At 44.2% G+C, this 15,368-nt stretch overlaps 4 protein-coding genes across 4 annotated transcripts; all 4 read right to left on the bottom strand.

Moving 5' to 3' along the window:
• Positions 1–206: 206 nt before the first annotated feature.
• LOC309490845 (histone H2B) lies at positions 207–655 on the bottom strand. Its single transcript, XM_082160122.1, has one exon. The coding sequence runs from the start codon at positions 623–625 to the stop codon at positions 251–253; it is 375 nt and encodes a 124-aa protein (XP_082016248.1). The 5' UTR covers positions 626–655; the 3' UTR covers positions 207–250.
• Positions 656–7,344: 6,689 nt separating this feature from the next.
• LOC309490846 (histone H4) lies at positions 7,345–7,741 on the bottom strand. The gene has a single exon (XM_082160123.1). The coding sequence runs from the start codon at positions 7,709–7,711 to the stop codon at positions 7,400–7,402; it is 312 nt and encodes a 103-aa protein (XP_082016249.1). The 5' UTR covers positions 7,712–7,741; the 3' UTR covers positions 7,345–7,399.
• Positions 7,742–12,159: 4,418 nt separating this feature from the next.
• Positions 12,160–12,835, bottom strand: LOC309491341 (histone H2B). The gene has a single exon (XM_082160811.1). The coding sequence runs from the start codon at positions 12,821–12,823 to the stop codon at positions 12,449–12,451; it is 375 nt and encodes a 124-aa protein (XP_082016937.1). The 5' UTR covers positions 12,824–12,835; the 3' UTR covers positions 12,160–12,448.
• Positions 12,836–13,567: 732 nt separating this feature from the next.
• Positions 13,568–13,984, bottom strand: LOC309491327 (histone H4). Its single transcript, XM_082160807.1, has one exon. It carries the CDS (start codon positions 13,938–13,940, stop codon positions 13,629–13,631), a length of 312 nt encoding a protein of 103 aa, XP_082016933.1. The 5' UTR covers positions 13,941–13,984; the 3' UTR covers positions 13,568–13,628.
• Between the last annotated feature and the right edge of the window lie 1,384 nt (positions 13,985–15,368).

The following is a 15,368-nucleotide window of genomic DNA, read 5'->3' as shown; positions in this document are numbered from 1 at the left end:
GTAAACCCACAAGCAGTTGGGTAACAGGATAGTACAAGTCTGAAGGACACTACTCTAAAAGCATAACTGTACTTGAAACTTTTCTGCTTTTTGAGTACAAGACTCACAAGAATGAAATGGACACCAAGAAAATATATTTTTAGCACTTAAAACAAAGTAGTAATACAAAAATACAAGAATATAAGCTCTTTGTTTGAAAAGATGGGTGGCTCTTAAAAGAGCCTTTGGGATAGTTGAAGTCAGGCACGCCTCACTTGGAGCTGGTGTATTTGGTGACGGCCTTTGTGCCCTCGGACACGGCGTGTTTGGCCAGCTCTCCGGGCAGCAGCAGACGCACGGCGGTCTGGATCTCTCTAGAAGTGATGGTGGAGCGCTTGTTGTAGTGCGCGAGGCGAGACGACTCACCGGCGATGCGCTCGAAGATGTCGTTAACGAAAGAGTTCATGATGCCCATCGCCTTGGAGGAGATGCCGGTGTCAGGATGAACCTGCTTCAGGACTTTGTAGACATAAATAGCATAGCTCTCCTTCCTGGACTTTCTGCGCTTCTTTCCTCCCTTACCGGCGGTCTTGGTGACGGCCTTCTTTGAGCCCTTCTTAGGCGCGGACTTTGCTGGTTCAGGCATGATGATACGAGATCAGAAGACTGACGAATCAATGTTACTTCCAGCGCGATAAAGAGGTATTTATTCACTGCCCTATGCTAATTTTCAAAGGGATACGAGAATACTCCGATTGTCTGTTCTCATAGGCCAAACCTATAAACTCGTACATCATTGGACAACTCAAAGCATCACGAGGGCCAATCACAGGCGGATAAATAGTAGTCCCGCCCACAACTCCCCAAGATTCCCCGTTGTTTCGTTTCCCGCTCTTTAATTCATTTTTTTTTTTTTTTTGATAAGCGGTTCCAATATTTTGAAACCAATATAATATCCAATATAAGCGGTTCCAGATTTTGCATAATCGAGTAAAAAAAAACAAAAAAAACATATAAATCCACTGAGGGAGTAAAAAAAAAAAAAGTTGTGGAAAAAAACAAACTGGGTTGTCATGAAACTATTGTTGAGATCTTGAGATGTTTAAACGACAGGAAAAAAAAGAAAATATAAGCTCATTTGACAGTTTGAGTAACATCTACATCCTCACTTCTGCTAACTGTAGTACTATTTTGATTCAAGTGATTAACATGTGCAACACAAACAAAAGTTTTAGGTGTTATCTGTTAAAGAACACAAATATGTTGATACAGTCTCGATTTATTACTGTGAAACGTTGTTTGGTGGAGTTCATCATGGATTCAGTTAACAAAACGTACTCGGTTACTAACGTAACCTCGGTTCTCTCTAGAAGAGGGAACGAGTACTGCGTAAGATATCTTACGCTAGGGGAAAATCCTTTTCCGCGAGATATTGAAGCCAAAAATTATCCTTAATTTTGTAATAATGCAAAACGCGTTGCAGCAGCAATGCAGACATAGGCGAGACAGCTCGCGCGCCTATTGGCTGCTCTGCGGCAACTGCAGCAGCCTATCGAGCGAGGCCTGGCGTGACGTCAGACCCAATCAGGGCACTTCGCGCCCGCTGCGTCACGTCCCGCCGAAATGGGCGTGGTCTAGGCCTATAAATATCGCTCGCAGGCAGCTATTATCTGGTTTTTCATCATCGAAGCAACCAGAGCGTGTGCATGCACGGCAAGATACGCAGTACTCGTTCCCTCTTCTAGAGAGAACCGAGGTTACGTTAGTAACCGAGTACGTTCTCTTACGAGAGGTCTCTCGTACTGCGTAAGATATCTTACGCTAGGGGACCCAATGTAAAACGCCGTGCATGCTGAGATCTGACACCAAAGACCCAAGGGCGAAAGCCCGGGCTACATATAGTGCACAATCACTCAGTGAACTCACAGGGAGTCCGGGAAGAAGGAGGGGTGCAGCCTCACTTTTCCACATAAAGTAGCGTCGATGGGACGCGAATTTCATCATACAGACAGGGCGGGGTACGGCCTGAACTGATGGGGAAAAATGTGGGTCTTACACAGTTTGCCCAGCTTTATACTGTCGAACATTGAGCTGTGCTCAGCAAACGCAGCATTCTGAGCTGAACGCATCAGGTCAGATAATACTGGTAGTTTAGACCGACAGCAGCCTGGCCTGCAGGGCGGGAACCTCTAGGTTATAAAACCTTATAAATGTAGACGGGGAGGCCCAGCCTGCCGCCATACAAATATCTTGCAAGGCAATCCCACTTGACCAGGCCCACGAAGAGGCCATGCCTCTTGTGGAGTGCGCTCTGACACCCAAAGGGCACTGCATGCCCTTGGAGGCGTATGCCAGCGCTATAGCATCAACTATCCATCTGGATAGGCTCTGTTTCGACGCGGCTAGTCCCTTAGAACGTCCGCTAAACGAAACAAAGAGCTGTTCCGTCTGTCTGAAAACAGACGAGCGAGACACATAAGCTCGTAATGCCCTGACTGGGCAAAGGAGGCTCGCGTCTCTTTCCTCATCAGGGACCGGTAGGGCTGACAGAGAGATAATCTGCGCCCTAGACGGTGTGTTGAGGGATTTTGGAACATAACCGTGCTTAGGTTTGAGTATAACTTTTGAGTCATTGGGCCCAAACTCCATGCACGCCGCGCTCACAGAGAGCGCGTGCAGATCCCCTATGCGCTTCACTGAAGCGAGAGCCAGCAAAAACACCGTTTTGAAAGACAGGTGTTTCAAATCGATTGACTGTAAAGGCTCAAATGGCGCACCTTTCATGGCTTCCAGAACCGTAGAAAGGTCCCATACGGGGACTGAGGGAGGTCTGGGAGGATTCAGTCTCTTAGCCCCTCTAAGGAAGCGGATGACTAAATCGTTCCTTCCTATTGACTGACCAAGCGTTGTTTCTGAGAACGCTGCTATAGCCGCCACATAAACTTTGAGCGTGGAGGGGGCCCTGCCCCCATCCAACAGCTCTTGTAGGAAGGAAAAGCACCTCCGTCACATCACAGTTTGTGGGTGACACACCACGGGCTGTGCACCAGCCCGAAAACACTGACCATTTCGAAGAATAGAGTCGTCTTGTAGACGGAGCTCTAGCCTGCGTGATCGTGTTTAATACTCCTTTAGGGAGTCCAACATGTACCCGTTGATGGCCCAGACATGAAGGGACCATAGTTCCGGGTGAGGATGCCAGATCGAGCCGCGGGCCTGTGAGAGGAGATCTCTCCTCACTGGTACTGGCCACGGGGCAGTACTTGCTAACTGCATCACGGCTGGGAACCAAGGTTGGTTTTTCCAGAACGGTGCTACCAGCAGTACTGAGCATCCTTCTTCCCTGATCCGTTCTATCACCTGAGGCAGGAGAGAGACGGGGGGAAAAGCATAGAGCGGGCGGCGGGGCCACACATGGGCCAGCGCGCTCCTGCTCTTGGAGAAAAATTCTTGACAGTGAGCGTTTTCTTAAGACGCAAACAGGTCCACTTCCGCTCTGCCGAATTTCTTCCACAGCAGTTGGACTGTCTGTGGGTGTAGAGACCATTCGCCTGCCGGAACATTGTTCCTGGACAGTCTGTCCGGTCCTAAATTCAAGATCCCTGGCACGTGCGCTGCTCTGAGCGAGCGCAGGTTGCACTGAGCCCATACCAGGAGGCGTTCTGCCAGCCTGTACAGTTTCTCGGATCTGATGCCGCCCTGGCGATTTATGTAGGACACCACAGACATGTTGTCCGAACGGACCAAGACGTGGTGACCTTTTATTTGGGGACAAAAACGCGTCAGCGCGTTGTCTACTGCCAGCATTTCGAGGCAGTTTATGTGCAGGAGCTTCTCCCGTTCTGACCACTGGCCGAAGAACGGTCTTCCCTCGAGCAGCGCTCCCCATCCCGAGGTGGACGCGTCCGTGGACACCACTTTCACCCTCGAGGAAGTCCCCAGGCTTACACCTGATTGGTACCAGTCGTTCGCTTTCCAGGGTTTCAGAGCTGTAACGCATTTCTGATTGACCCTGAGGCGAAGCAAACCGGGTGCCCACGCATCGCGTGGGACTCGCGCTTTCAGCCAAAACTGCAGCGGGCGCATGCGGAGCAGACCCAGCTGGAGCACTGACGATGCTGAGGCCATGAGACCTAGCATCTTCTGAAATTTCTTGAGCGGGACAGACGCGCCGCAGCGAAAAGAGTTCGCTGTGCGTCGAATGTCTACCGCGCGCTGTTGTGATAGTCGCGCTATCATGGATAGTGAGTCCAGTTCTGTGCCCAGGAAAGATATTTTCTGACTGGGTGACAGGGAGCTCTTTGCCCAATTGACACTCAGACCCAAATCCTCGAGGTGATCGAGTTAAATGGTCGTGTGTTCTATGAGCACTGCGCGAGATTGCGCTAGAATCAGCCAATCGTCCAAATAGTTCAGCACTCGCATGCCTCTCATTCTGAGGGGTGCGAGCGCCGCATCCATGCACTTCGTAAATGTACGGGGTGCTAGGGACAAACCGAACGGCAGGACTGTGTACTGATATGCCTGGCCCTCGAAGGCGAATCTCAAATATCGCCTGTGACGTGACGCTATCTGTATTTGAAAATACGCGTCTTTCAGATCTATTGACACAAACCAATCTCCTTGGCGAATCTGCACAAGGATTTGCCTGGTCGTGAGCATCCTGAACTGTCGCTTCACAAGCACTTTGTTCAGTTGCCTTAGATCTAGTATGGGTCTGAGACCCCCGTCTTTTTTCGGTACCAGGAAGTATCTGCTGTATAGCCCTCCCTCGCTCTGATCTTGAGAGAGAGGTTCTATGGCCCCTTTGCTCAATAGTTTCGTCACTTTGGCTCGAAGTAGATGTGCTACTTCTGTTTTTACCGTGGTCTCGACGCGCGCCACATAGCGGCGAGGGCGTCGGCGAAACTGCAGCGAATAGCCTCTTTCTATAATGTTCAGCACCCACTTCGAAACCCCGGGTAGCTTTGCCCATGCGTCTGCATGGATAGCTAGGGGTCGAATACGAAGCGCGCTCCGCTCGCACAGCGATGGAGAAGCTTCGGTGTGCTGTAACACAAGCGTGTCGCTCGTGACATTTGAGGCATGGGGCGCGCTGATGACAGCGGGCAGATTGCCCGCGCTCGACTCCTCTGCGGTGGTTAACCGCGAGGGGGAGGGCTGGGCGGTTCCCGTGGGAACTGTCATGTCTATGTGTGGATGTGGGCGCGGGACAGCGGGCACATTTATCACACCGAAAGCATCGTTCGCTTGCGTGAAGCGAGTGCACGTTGGTTTCGTTTTTACAGAAACCGTGAGACATGCATAACGTGGTGTTAGTGGGCACATTCACCATGTTTGAAGCACAATCGGTCTGAGCCGATTCATGTGCGCGAGCCCTGTGTGACGGGCTGTGCTTGTGTGTAGAGATGGGCACTGGGCAGTGGGCATTCTTCTTACACATAAAGCACCATCGGCCGTGGCCGGGACACCAGAAAAATTCACACTTATGGGATTTATCTGGGTAGCCGTAAAAACGGCGTTTGTGTGCAGGCAAGCGGGTGACAGAACCGACTTGTTTACTGCAGGATACACTGGAACAGTCACATTTACTGGAACTGAACGAGCGAGAAGTTGCCATAGAAACAGAGAGCGTCAACATGCTGGCGTTTATTGCAGGCCTGCGTGCATTACAACAGGCTTGTTCACTGCAATATTGACATTTCCAGTCGCCTGAATTCCAGAGGGGAATGGGAAATGTATAGGAAAAAGGAGGTTGGTCCGTCCGCAGCGGGACCAGAAAAACTCCCTTTTTTCCTTACGCCAGTGACGCACGGAACACCATAGAAACGGTGTTTGGGTGCAGGTGAGCGGGTTGTACAACGCGCTCGTTGGCTGCAAAATACACATCTGCAGTCACCTTTTCAGGGAACTGACAGAGCGAGCATTGACGGCATAATTTTATCTGCCGGTAGACCCGGGGATCGAACGCGGGTCTCTCGCGTGCAAAAACCTGAGAGTCTGCCACTGGGCCACAGGGGGAGACACATTGTAACTCAGTTAGCGCGAGTATTATAAGAGAGCGTCAACGTGCTGGCGTTTGTTTGCAGGCATGCGTGTATTACAACAGGCTTGCTCACTGCAATACTGACATTTCCAGTCGCCCGAACTTCAGAGGGGAATGAGAAATGTACGAGAAAGAGGAGGTCGGTCCGTCCGCGGGGGGACCAGAAAACGCTCTTTTCTCCTTTCGCCAGTGACGCACGGAAACCATAGAAACGGTGTTTGGGTGCAGGCGAGCGGGTTGTGCAACGCGCTCGTTGGCTGCAAAATGCACGTCTGCAGTCGCTTTTCAGGGAACTGACAGAGCGAAGCATTGGCGGCATAATTTTAACTGCCGCTAGACCGGGATTCGAACTCCGGTCTCTCGTGAGAAAAACCAATGATTCCGCCACTGAGCCACAGGGGGGGAACGCAAAGGTTTTCGGATGCACGAGCATATAAGAGCGTCACATGCTTTCTTCGGCGTATGCTTGCAGGCGCGCTTGTATTAAAACAGGCTCGCCTGCTGCAATATTGATATTTCCAGTCGCATGTTCAGGGAACTGGGAATATGTAAAAGAAAAACTAACCCCGACCGTCCGGAGGAGCAGTCTCGGAGAAGGATGCCAGGTGAGTCCTCAGAGTCACCATAGGCAGTACCTAACTCGCAGTGAGGGCAGTCGCCGTCAGCGAGTGCGAGAGCTGCGTGATCAGGAAAAGGGGCGTCTTGAAAAAGACGCCCAGCTCTTTTAGTGCAATGGGAGTGTGTGTCGCGGCGGCGAGCACACACACATACATAAACACAGTAGCAGAGAAAAGGATATAATGCCGGAAAGTGCAGCAGGAAGGCAAGGAAGGCGGCGCAGCCAGCGACTTCAGTGACTCGTCCCGCTGAAGGTGCTCTCTTTCAGACGGCGCGGCTTCTTATCCAGCTCCAGCGATGCGTGTGCTTCGCTTGAAGGATGAAAAATCAGATAATAGCTGCCTGCGAGCGATATTTATAGGCCTAGACCACGCCCATTTCGGCGGGACGTGACGCAGCGGGCGCGAAGTGCCCTGATTGGGTCTGACGTCACGCCAGGCCTCGCTCGATAGGCTGCTGCAGTTGCCGCAGAGCAGCCAATAGGCGCGCGAGCTGTCTCGCCTATGTCTGCATTGCTGCTGCAACGCGTTTTGCATTATTACAAAATTAAGGATAATTTTTGGCTACAATATCTCGCGGAAAAGGATTTTCCCCTAGCGTAAGATATCTTACGCAGTACGAGAGACCTCTCGTAAGAGAACGTTTTATACTTGATTCTATGGTTGACATGATCAAAACATTGACTCTTTATGTGGCAGAGTGTGTGGCTCTTAAAAGAGCCGTTGGGTTTGTGTGGTTTCTCCCGGTGTCAGGCGTTTATCCGCCGAAGCCGTACAGGGTGCGTCCCTGTCTCTTCAGCGCGTACACAACATCCATGGCGGTGACGGTCTTTCTCTTGGCGTGCTCGGTGTAGGTGACGGCATCGCGGATCACGTTCTCCAGGAACACCTTCAACACTCCGCGAGTCTCCTCGTAGATCAGACCGGAGATGCGCTTGACGCCGCCGCGGCGAGCCAGACGACGAATGGCGGGTTTGGTGATTCCCTGGATGTTATCACGCAAAACTTTACGGTGACGCTTAGCGCCTCCTTTCCCGAGCCCTTTACCGCCTTTGCCTCTTCCAGACATGTTTCACTAATGTTCGAGCTCTACTCTTAAAAGCAGAATCTGCAAATAGCTAAAGGTGTGCGAGTAGAAATTTACATTCGCTTACAGGACCTAGTTGAAACATGCAAAGGCGGCGCTATACATATGATACCCCTCTGTCGACCAGAGAACCTGGGAGATTCACATGGTGATCAGTATTATTCTGTTATTGCAGGGCTTCATACAGTAACCCACAGTTCACAGGTAGATATTTCGTCTAGTGATTGAAGAAACGAAGCTTTTCGAAACTTTGAATCAATTTAACCAAAATTATTCATTCTTTCAAAGCACTCGACACGCTGCTGACGCCTTTGCTACTGCATAAATGTAATGAAACATCTTTTCACGTTTTATTGAAAGTGTAATCTATTAAATGCAATTAACACATTATCTTATACTATTAAATATGAAGAGTTTGTTATATATGTATTGTTTTATAAAATTGATGGGATTGTTTTCTGGAGAGCTTGGTTAATCAGTCCAATAAAACTGACCAAAAATCTTCCTTTTGTCATACAAATGTTTAATTAAAAGTGTGTCCAAATAAATAAATAAAAACATGTAGACTCTTACTTTGTCTTTCTTTCTCTATACTTTGATTTTCACAATCTTCATCTGTTAGATACAATACTTTGGATTTTAATATAAACTTATTTATTTGATTCAATTGTTTGTCACTATAATTTTACATTTTTACTTAATAAATGTGTTATTCCTTTGACATAATCTTTGCTTGTCTGCCTGGATCTCATTGCACCACTGCACATGTTGTTTCTGTTTTAAATATTAAGAAAGGAAGTGTTCTCTACAACATATATTTAAAATGGATTAATATACATGAATACATGAATAAACTAGCAATACTTCACTTTACCCTTGCAACAATCGGAAACGACCCAAACACAGCTCATGATAAGATGTATACAATATCCAGCCTAAAAGACCATTAAAGTAACTGGTCCAAGAGCTAAGAAAACCATCATAACTTGAAATGTTTCATAAGGTACTTGCATCATATTTAGGGCTTGAAGGGGGTGGATTCTGGAATCCATTGCTGCTTCAATGTAGGGATATAATGAGTGATTATAACCAAGGTATTAATCAATGTTTCCTTCTAAATATTACATGAGTTGAATGACTTCTCTGGAGATTTTACTTTGTTATAGAAGTAACCAGTGTGATTACTGAAATGTTCTTTTCATGTATTATTCTCTAATGTCTGTATTTGATATCTGAATGCAGTAACAGTGCTTGCTCATTTAGCCCGGCTTCCAGAAATGAAATATGGACTCGTTTTGTGTTTGAGAGAGGTCTTCAACGTGTTAAAACATGGGTCACTGAAGCCAATAATGGGACCATTTCTCAGTTAAAGCCTTACTTTTCAGTTAGAGTAAAGTGTAGCTCTCCTTCAGAGAAAGTACGCATTATCTTGATGTTTTGAGAGGACTCTCCTGTTTATAGCCTAGCCAAATCCAACATTGGAAAAGCTGTGTGTCGGTGTGTGTGTTAGTCTTCTTGGTTACAGGTTAAGGAACCATTGGCATTATTGGAGATTGACTGAGTTGTTGTTCTGGACATGCCGGCGCCCAGCAACCCAAATCTGCGACCTGGAAGGTCACGACGTGCCTAACTTCAGGGTCCGAGTGTCAGCCGCATAATCGATGGAGATATGCTTCAGTCTATCTGTATATGTTTTGAAAATTACTATGTTTATCTATTTCTTAGCCAATGAGAATCATTCAACCTGTAAGAAAGGAACTTAGACCTTGGTGTAGGGTATAACTGCTGTGTGTGTGTGTGTGTGTGTGTGTGTGTGTGTGTGTGTGTGTGTGTGTGTGTGTGTGTGTGTGTGTGTGTGTGTGTGTGTGTGTGTGTGTGTGTGTGTGTGTGTGTGTGTGTGTGTGTGTGTGTGTGTGTGTGTGTGTGTGTGTAACTGATCTTTGTAACTGTAATTATTATTATTATTATTATTATTATTATAGCAGTTCTTATTAACAGTCAAGTAATGCATATGTAAATTGTGCAAGCTTATTTTGTCCATTAGATTGAAAGATCTGAAAAAGTCCATACATATACCTGCCCATAGACTCTCCCCTTGAAGTAATCAGGACAGAAGTGGTTGAAAGTAGACAAAAGAGACGAATTAAAATACAGGTGTAAACGGGAATGTGTCTCCCTCGTCTACTTGTGATCCGATTGACCAAAACGCATCTTAATACCAGGTGTAAACAGGGCCACAGATGCTCAATTGGTTTGAGATCTGGGGAATTTGGAGGGCAATAAATTCATCTGCTAAATAAATAAATGTAAATAATAAGCACAGGTTTCTTATTGTAATTTTCTAATTTTGTATCTTGATTTAACCACTATTAAATGCTAATTCATATAATAGTCGTATTATTTACAATATATGTTTGATATATTCACGTTAAACTGGGATTAGGACTAAAGTATGAGGACACTGGAGCTGAAGAGCTGATAATAACTACAATGATGTTGAAACATTTTAAATTTAAACATTCAAAAACAATTATGAATCATAATTTTCCTCATGATTCACTATATTAAGGAGGAGATTTTGAGCCTCACACATAAAATCAAACATACACCATCTCTCTTTAACCCTGAACCAAAACTGAGAAAACTTCTCGGCCTGAAACAACATACTTTGGACGTTGATGTGCTTAAATGGATATACTTTTGTTCTCAAAACTGATTGAACCATTGAGTTGTTTTGTTGTTTGCCTGGTTGGAGTGAGATTTTGAGGACATCAATGACAAGAGCTTTTTTTATTTCACCTTAATAATGCAAATTAGAAACAGACCGTATTAACTTTGCTTTGAAATGAAAGAGAAATATTCTCAGCTTGACTTTTGTCTCTGTCTTCCCTGTTTTTATCTTTATGAACCCTCTCTCCGGTCTGTATAAACATGCTGACTTTGGATAAATGTGGAGAGGGGAGAAGCTGTTCTTGTTCAGAAGCTGTTCAGCTCTTGTATTCTTTTTGTGTGTGTGTGTGTGTGTGTGTGTGTGTGTGTGTGTGTGTGTGTGTGTGTGTGTGTGTGTGTGTGTGTGTGTGTGTGTGTGTGTGTGTGTGTGTGTGTGTGTGTGTGTGTGTGTGTGTGTGTGTGTGTGTGTGTGTGTGTGTGTGTGTGTGTGTGTGTGTGTGTGTGTGTGTGTGTGTGTGTGTGTGTGTGTGTGTGTGTGTGTGTGTGTGTGTGTGTGTGTGTGTGTGTGTGTCTGTCTTGGATACCAGCCTTCTCCTTATGGACTTGTGTTACTCTTTGTCTTGCTTTCTATATGATGTAATAATGTAGATTCTCACAGTTACTTGAATAAAAGCTAGCATGCTGGATACGTTTTGTGAACAGAGATAGGCTGCATGTTTATGACTCTTTCTGTGGATACGTGTCATTCTTGAGTGAAAGAGAGACTGAGAATGAGGCACAGAGAAATAGTTATTTTATAATTACCAGCCTGTCAGATTTCTTAATGACTAGTTTATTAAAAACACAACTCATTTATTTTTGTATGGTCTACACACTATGTGGTAAAAAAAAAAAAAAAAAAAGGTGCAGTAAAGGCCTCCATGTTATAGTATATAAAAAGTGTTGTAGATCATTCAGTATAAGCTTGCTGCTCCACAGATGTAAAGCAGAATGATCATTTAAAACAGGGGGAGGCAAGTTTGGTCCTGGAGAGCCGCTGTCCTGCAGTTTAAAACTCAAAGCCTAATCAAACACTCCTGAGCAAGCTAATCAATGTCTTCAGGATTAATATTGCTACAGGCAGATGAGGTTTTTTTCAGGGGTTGAGCCAAACTGCAGAACAGCAGTTCTCTAGGACCAAACTTGCCTACTCCTGGTTTAAAATGAATAAATTAAAGAAAACAAGAAAAAGCAAAGGCACAATCTAAATGCAAACAGGTCAGAAGGAGAAAGTTCTGTAAGAAAACACACATGCAGCCCCTGAATACAGTCACATATTACTGTCATTTATTGTTCTTGAAGAGCCTAAATGTAAAGATGTCCTGTTACCGTTTCTTGCGTAAACTTTATTCATGACAGTGTGAGACAGAAGGTGTGAGTTTTATCTGTGTCAATAAACAGATGGAGGTGCTGAATGCTTGGAAAGGCTGGAAAACAACGGCCCACTTGAAGATTATTCTAATAAAGAATGAGAGCAGTGCTTTAACTTCTCCACAAACAATTTCACAATTTTGCTAGTCTCATTCAATACTTTAACTCAAGATTTATTATCTTTTGTATCCATGTGCTGATGTACAGGCCATTTATTTGTGTGATACTTAATTTCACAGATTAAGTGATTTCATATATTTATATATATATATATATATATATATATATATATATATATATATATATATATATATACACACACATATATATACATATATACACACACTTAAGCATACATTTATATATAAACAAGTATAAGAACTTCTAGGTAGTAATTTTAAATAAAGTAAACCCACAAGAAGCAGTTGGGTAACAAGATAGTACAAGTCTGAAGAACACTACTCTAAAAGCTGGACTGTTGAAACCTTTCTGATTTCTGGGTACAAGACTCAAAAGAATGTAATGGACACCCAATTTAGCACTTAAAATAATAATAAGAAAAAAAGAATATAAGCTCTTTGTTTGAGAAGATGGATGGCTCTTAAAAGAGCCTTTGGGATAGTTGAAGTCAGGCACGCCTCACTTGGAGCTGGTGTATTTGGTGACGGCCTTTGTGCCCTCGGACACGGCGTGTTTGGCCAGCTCTCCGGGCAGCAGCAGACGCACGGCGGTCTGGATCTCTCTAGAAGTGATGGTGGAGCGCTTGTTGTAGTGCGCGAGGCGAGACGACTCACCGGCGATGCGCTCGAAGATATCGTTGACGAAAGAGTTCATGATGCCCATCGCCTTGGAGGAGATGCCGGTGTCAGGATGAACCTGCTTCAGTACTTTGTACACATAAATAGCATAGCTCTCTTTCCTGGACTTTCTGCGCTTCTTTCCTCCCTTACCGGCGGTTTTGGTGACGGCCTTCTTTGAGCCCTTCTTAGGCGCGGACTTTGCTGGTTCAGGCATGATGATACGAGATCAGAAGACTGACGAATCAATGTTACTTCCAGTGCGATACAGAGGTATTTATTCACTGCCCTATGCTAATTTTCAAAGGGATACGAGAATACTCCGATTGTCTGTTCTCATAGGCCAAACCTATAAACTCGTACATCATTGGACAACTCAAAGCATCACGAGGGCCAATCACAGGCGGATAAATAGTAGTCCCGCCCACAACTCCCTGTTGTTTCGATTCCCGCTCTTTAATTCTTTTTTTTTTTTTTTTTTAGATAAGCGGTTCCAATATTTTGAAACCAATATAATATCCAATATAAGCGGTTCCAGATTTTGCATAATCGAGTAATAAAAAAAAATAAAAACCTTATAAATCCACTGAGGGAGTAAAAAAAAAAAAAAAAAAATTGTGGAAAAAAACAAACTGGGTTGTCATGAAACTATTGTTGAGATCTTGAGATGTTTAAACGACAGAAAAAAAAAAGAAAATATAAGCTCATTTGACAGTTTGAGTAACATCTTCTACATCCTCACTTCTGCTAACTGTAGTACTATTTTGATTCAAGTGATTAACATGTGCAACACAAACAAATGTTTTAGGTGTTATCTGTTAAAGAACACAAATATGTTGATACAGTCTCGATTTATTACTGTGAAACGTTGTTTGGTGGAGTTCATCCTGGATTCAGTTAACAAAACGTTTTATACTTGATTCTATGGTTGACATGATCAAAACATTGACTCTTTATGTGGCCGAGTGTGTGGCTCTTAAAAGAGCCGTTGGGTTTCTGTGGTTTCTCCTGCTTTCAGTCGTTTATCCGCCGAAGCCGTACAGGGTGCGTCCCTGTCTCTTCAGCGCGTACACAACATCCATGGCGGTGACGGTCTTTCTCTTGGCGTGCTCGGTGTAAGTGACGGCATCGCGGATCACGTTCTCCAGGAACACCTTCAACACTCCGCGGGTCTCCTCGTAGATCAGACCGGAGATGCGCTTGACGCCGCCGCGGCGAGCCAGACGACGAATGGCGGGTTTGGTAATTCCCTGGATGTTATCGCGCAAAACTTTACGGTGACGCTTAGCGCCTCCTTTTCCGAGTCCTTTACCGCCTTTGCCTCTTCCAGACATGTTTCACTAATGTTCGAGCTCTACTCTTAACAGCCGAATCTGTAAAAAGCTGAAGATGTGCGAGTAGAAATTTTCATTCGCTTACAGGACCTAGTTGAAACATGCAAAGGCGGCGCTTATACATACCCGTCTGTTGACCAGAGAACCTGAGAGATTCACATGGTGATCAGTATTATTCTGTTATTGCAGGGCTTCATACAGTAACGGTACTGATCTTATTTATATACCCCACAGTTCACAGGTCGACATTTCGTCTAGTGATTGCTTTATCAATATAACCAAATAATCAATATTAATCAATATAACCAAAATGATTCATTGTTTCAAAGCACTCGACACGCTCGTCTTTACGGCGTAAATGTAATGAAACATCTTTACACGTTTTATTGAAAGTAGAATCTATTAAATGCAATTAACACATTATCTAATACCATTAAATATGAAGAGTTTGTTATATATGTATTGTTTTATTAAATTCTGGAGAGCTTGGTTAATCAGTCTAATAAAACTGACCAAAAATCTTCCTTTTGTTATACAAATGTTTAATTAAAAATGTGTCCAAATAAATAAATAAAAACATATAACCTCTTACTTCTTTTGTCTTTCTTTCTCTATTCTTTGATCTTCACAATCTTCATCTGTTAGATACAATAGGCTACTTTGGATTTTAATATAAACTTATTTATTTGATTCAATTGTTTGTCACTATAATTTTACATTTTTACTTAATACATTTGTTATTCCTTATTCAAATTTTATCTTTGACATAATCTTTGCTTGTCTGCCTGGATCTCATTGAACCACTGCACATGTTGTTTCTGTTTTAAATATTAAGAAAGGAAGTGTTCTCTACAACATATATTTAAAATGGATTAATGTACATGAATACATGAATAAACTAGCAATACTTCACTTTACCCTTGCAACAACCTATCGGAAACGACCCAAACGAAGGGGGTGGTTTTTGGAATAAACTGCTGCTTAAATGTATATAATGAGTGATTATAATCACAGTATTAATCAATATGTTTTCTTCTAAATATCACATGAGTTGAATGACTTCTCTGGAGATTGTACTTTGTTATAGAAGTTACCAGTGTGATCACTGAAGCTGATTCTCTAATGTCTGTATTTGATATCTGAATGCATTAACAGTGCTTGCTCATTTAGCCCGGCTTCCAGAAATGAAATATGGACTCGTTTTGTGTTTGAGAGAGGTCTTCAACGTGTTAAAACATATAGGGGTCATTGAAGCCAATAATTTAAGGGACCATTTCTTTGGTAAAGCCTTACTTTACAGTTAGACTAAAGTGTAGAGAAAGAACGGATTATCTTGATGTTTTGAGAGGACTCTTCTGTTTATAGAGCCTGGTCAAATTCAACCTTGGAAAAGCTGTGTGTGTGTGTGTGTGTGTGTGTGTGTGTGTG

This window comes from Leuciscus leuciscus (assembly GCF_965113295.1).
Source record: "Leuciscus leuciscus genome assembly, chromosome: 25".
In the NCBI taxonomy this organism is placed as follows: Eukaryota; Metazoa; Chordata; class Actinopteri; order Cypriniformes; family Leuciscidae; genus Leuciscus; species Leuciscus leuciscus.
The sequence above is the reverse complement of the archived record's forward strand: the minus strand, read 5'-3'. Positions and strand labels throughout refer to the sequence as shown.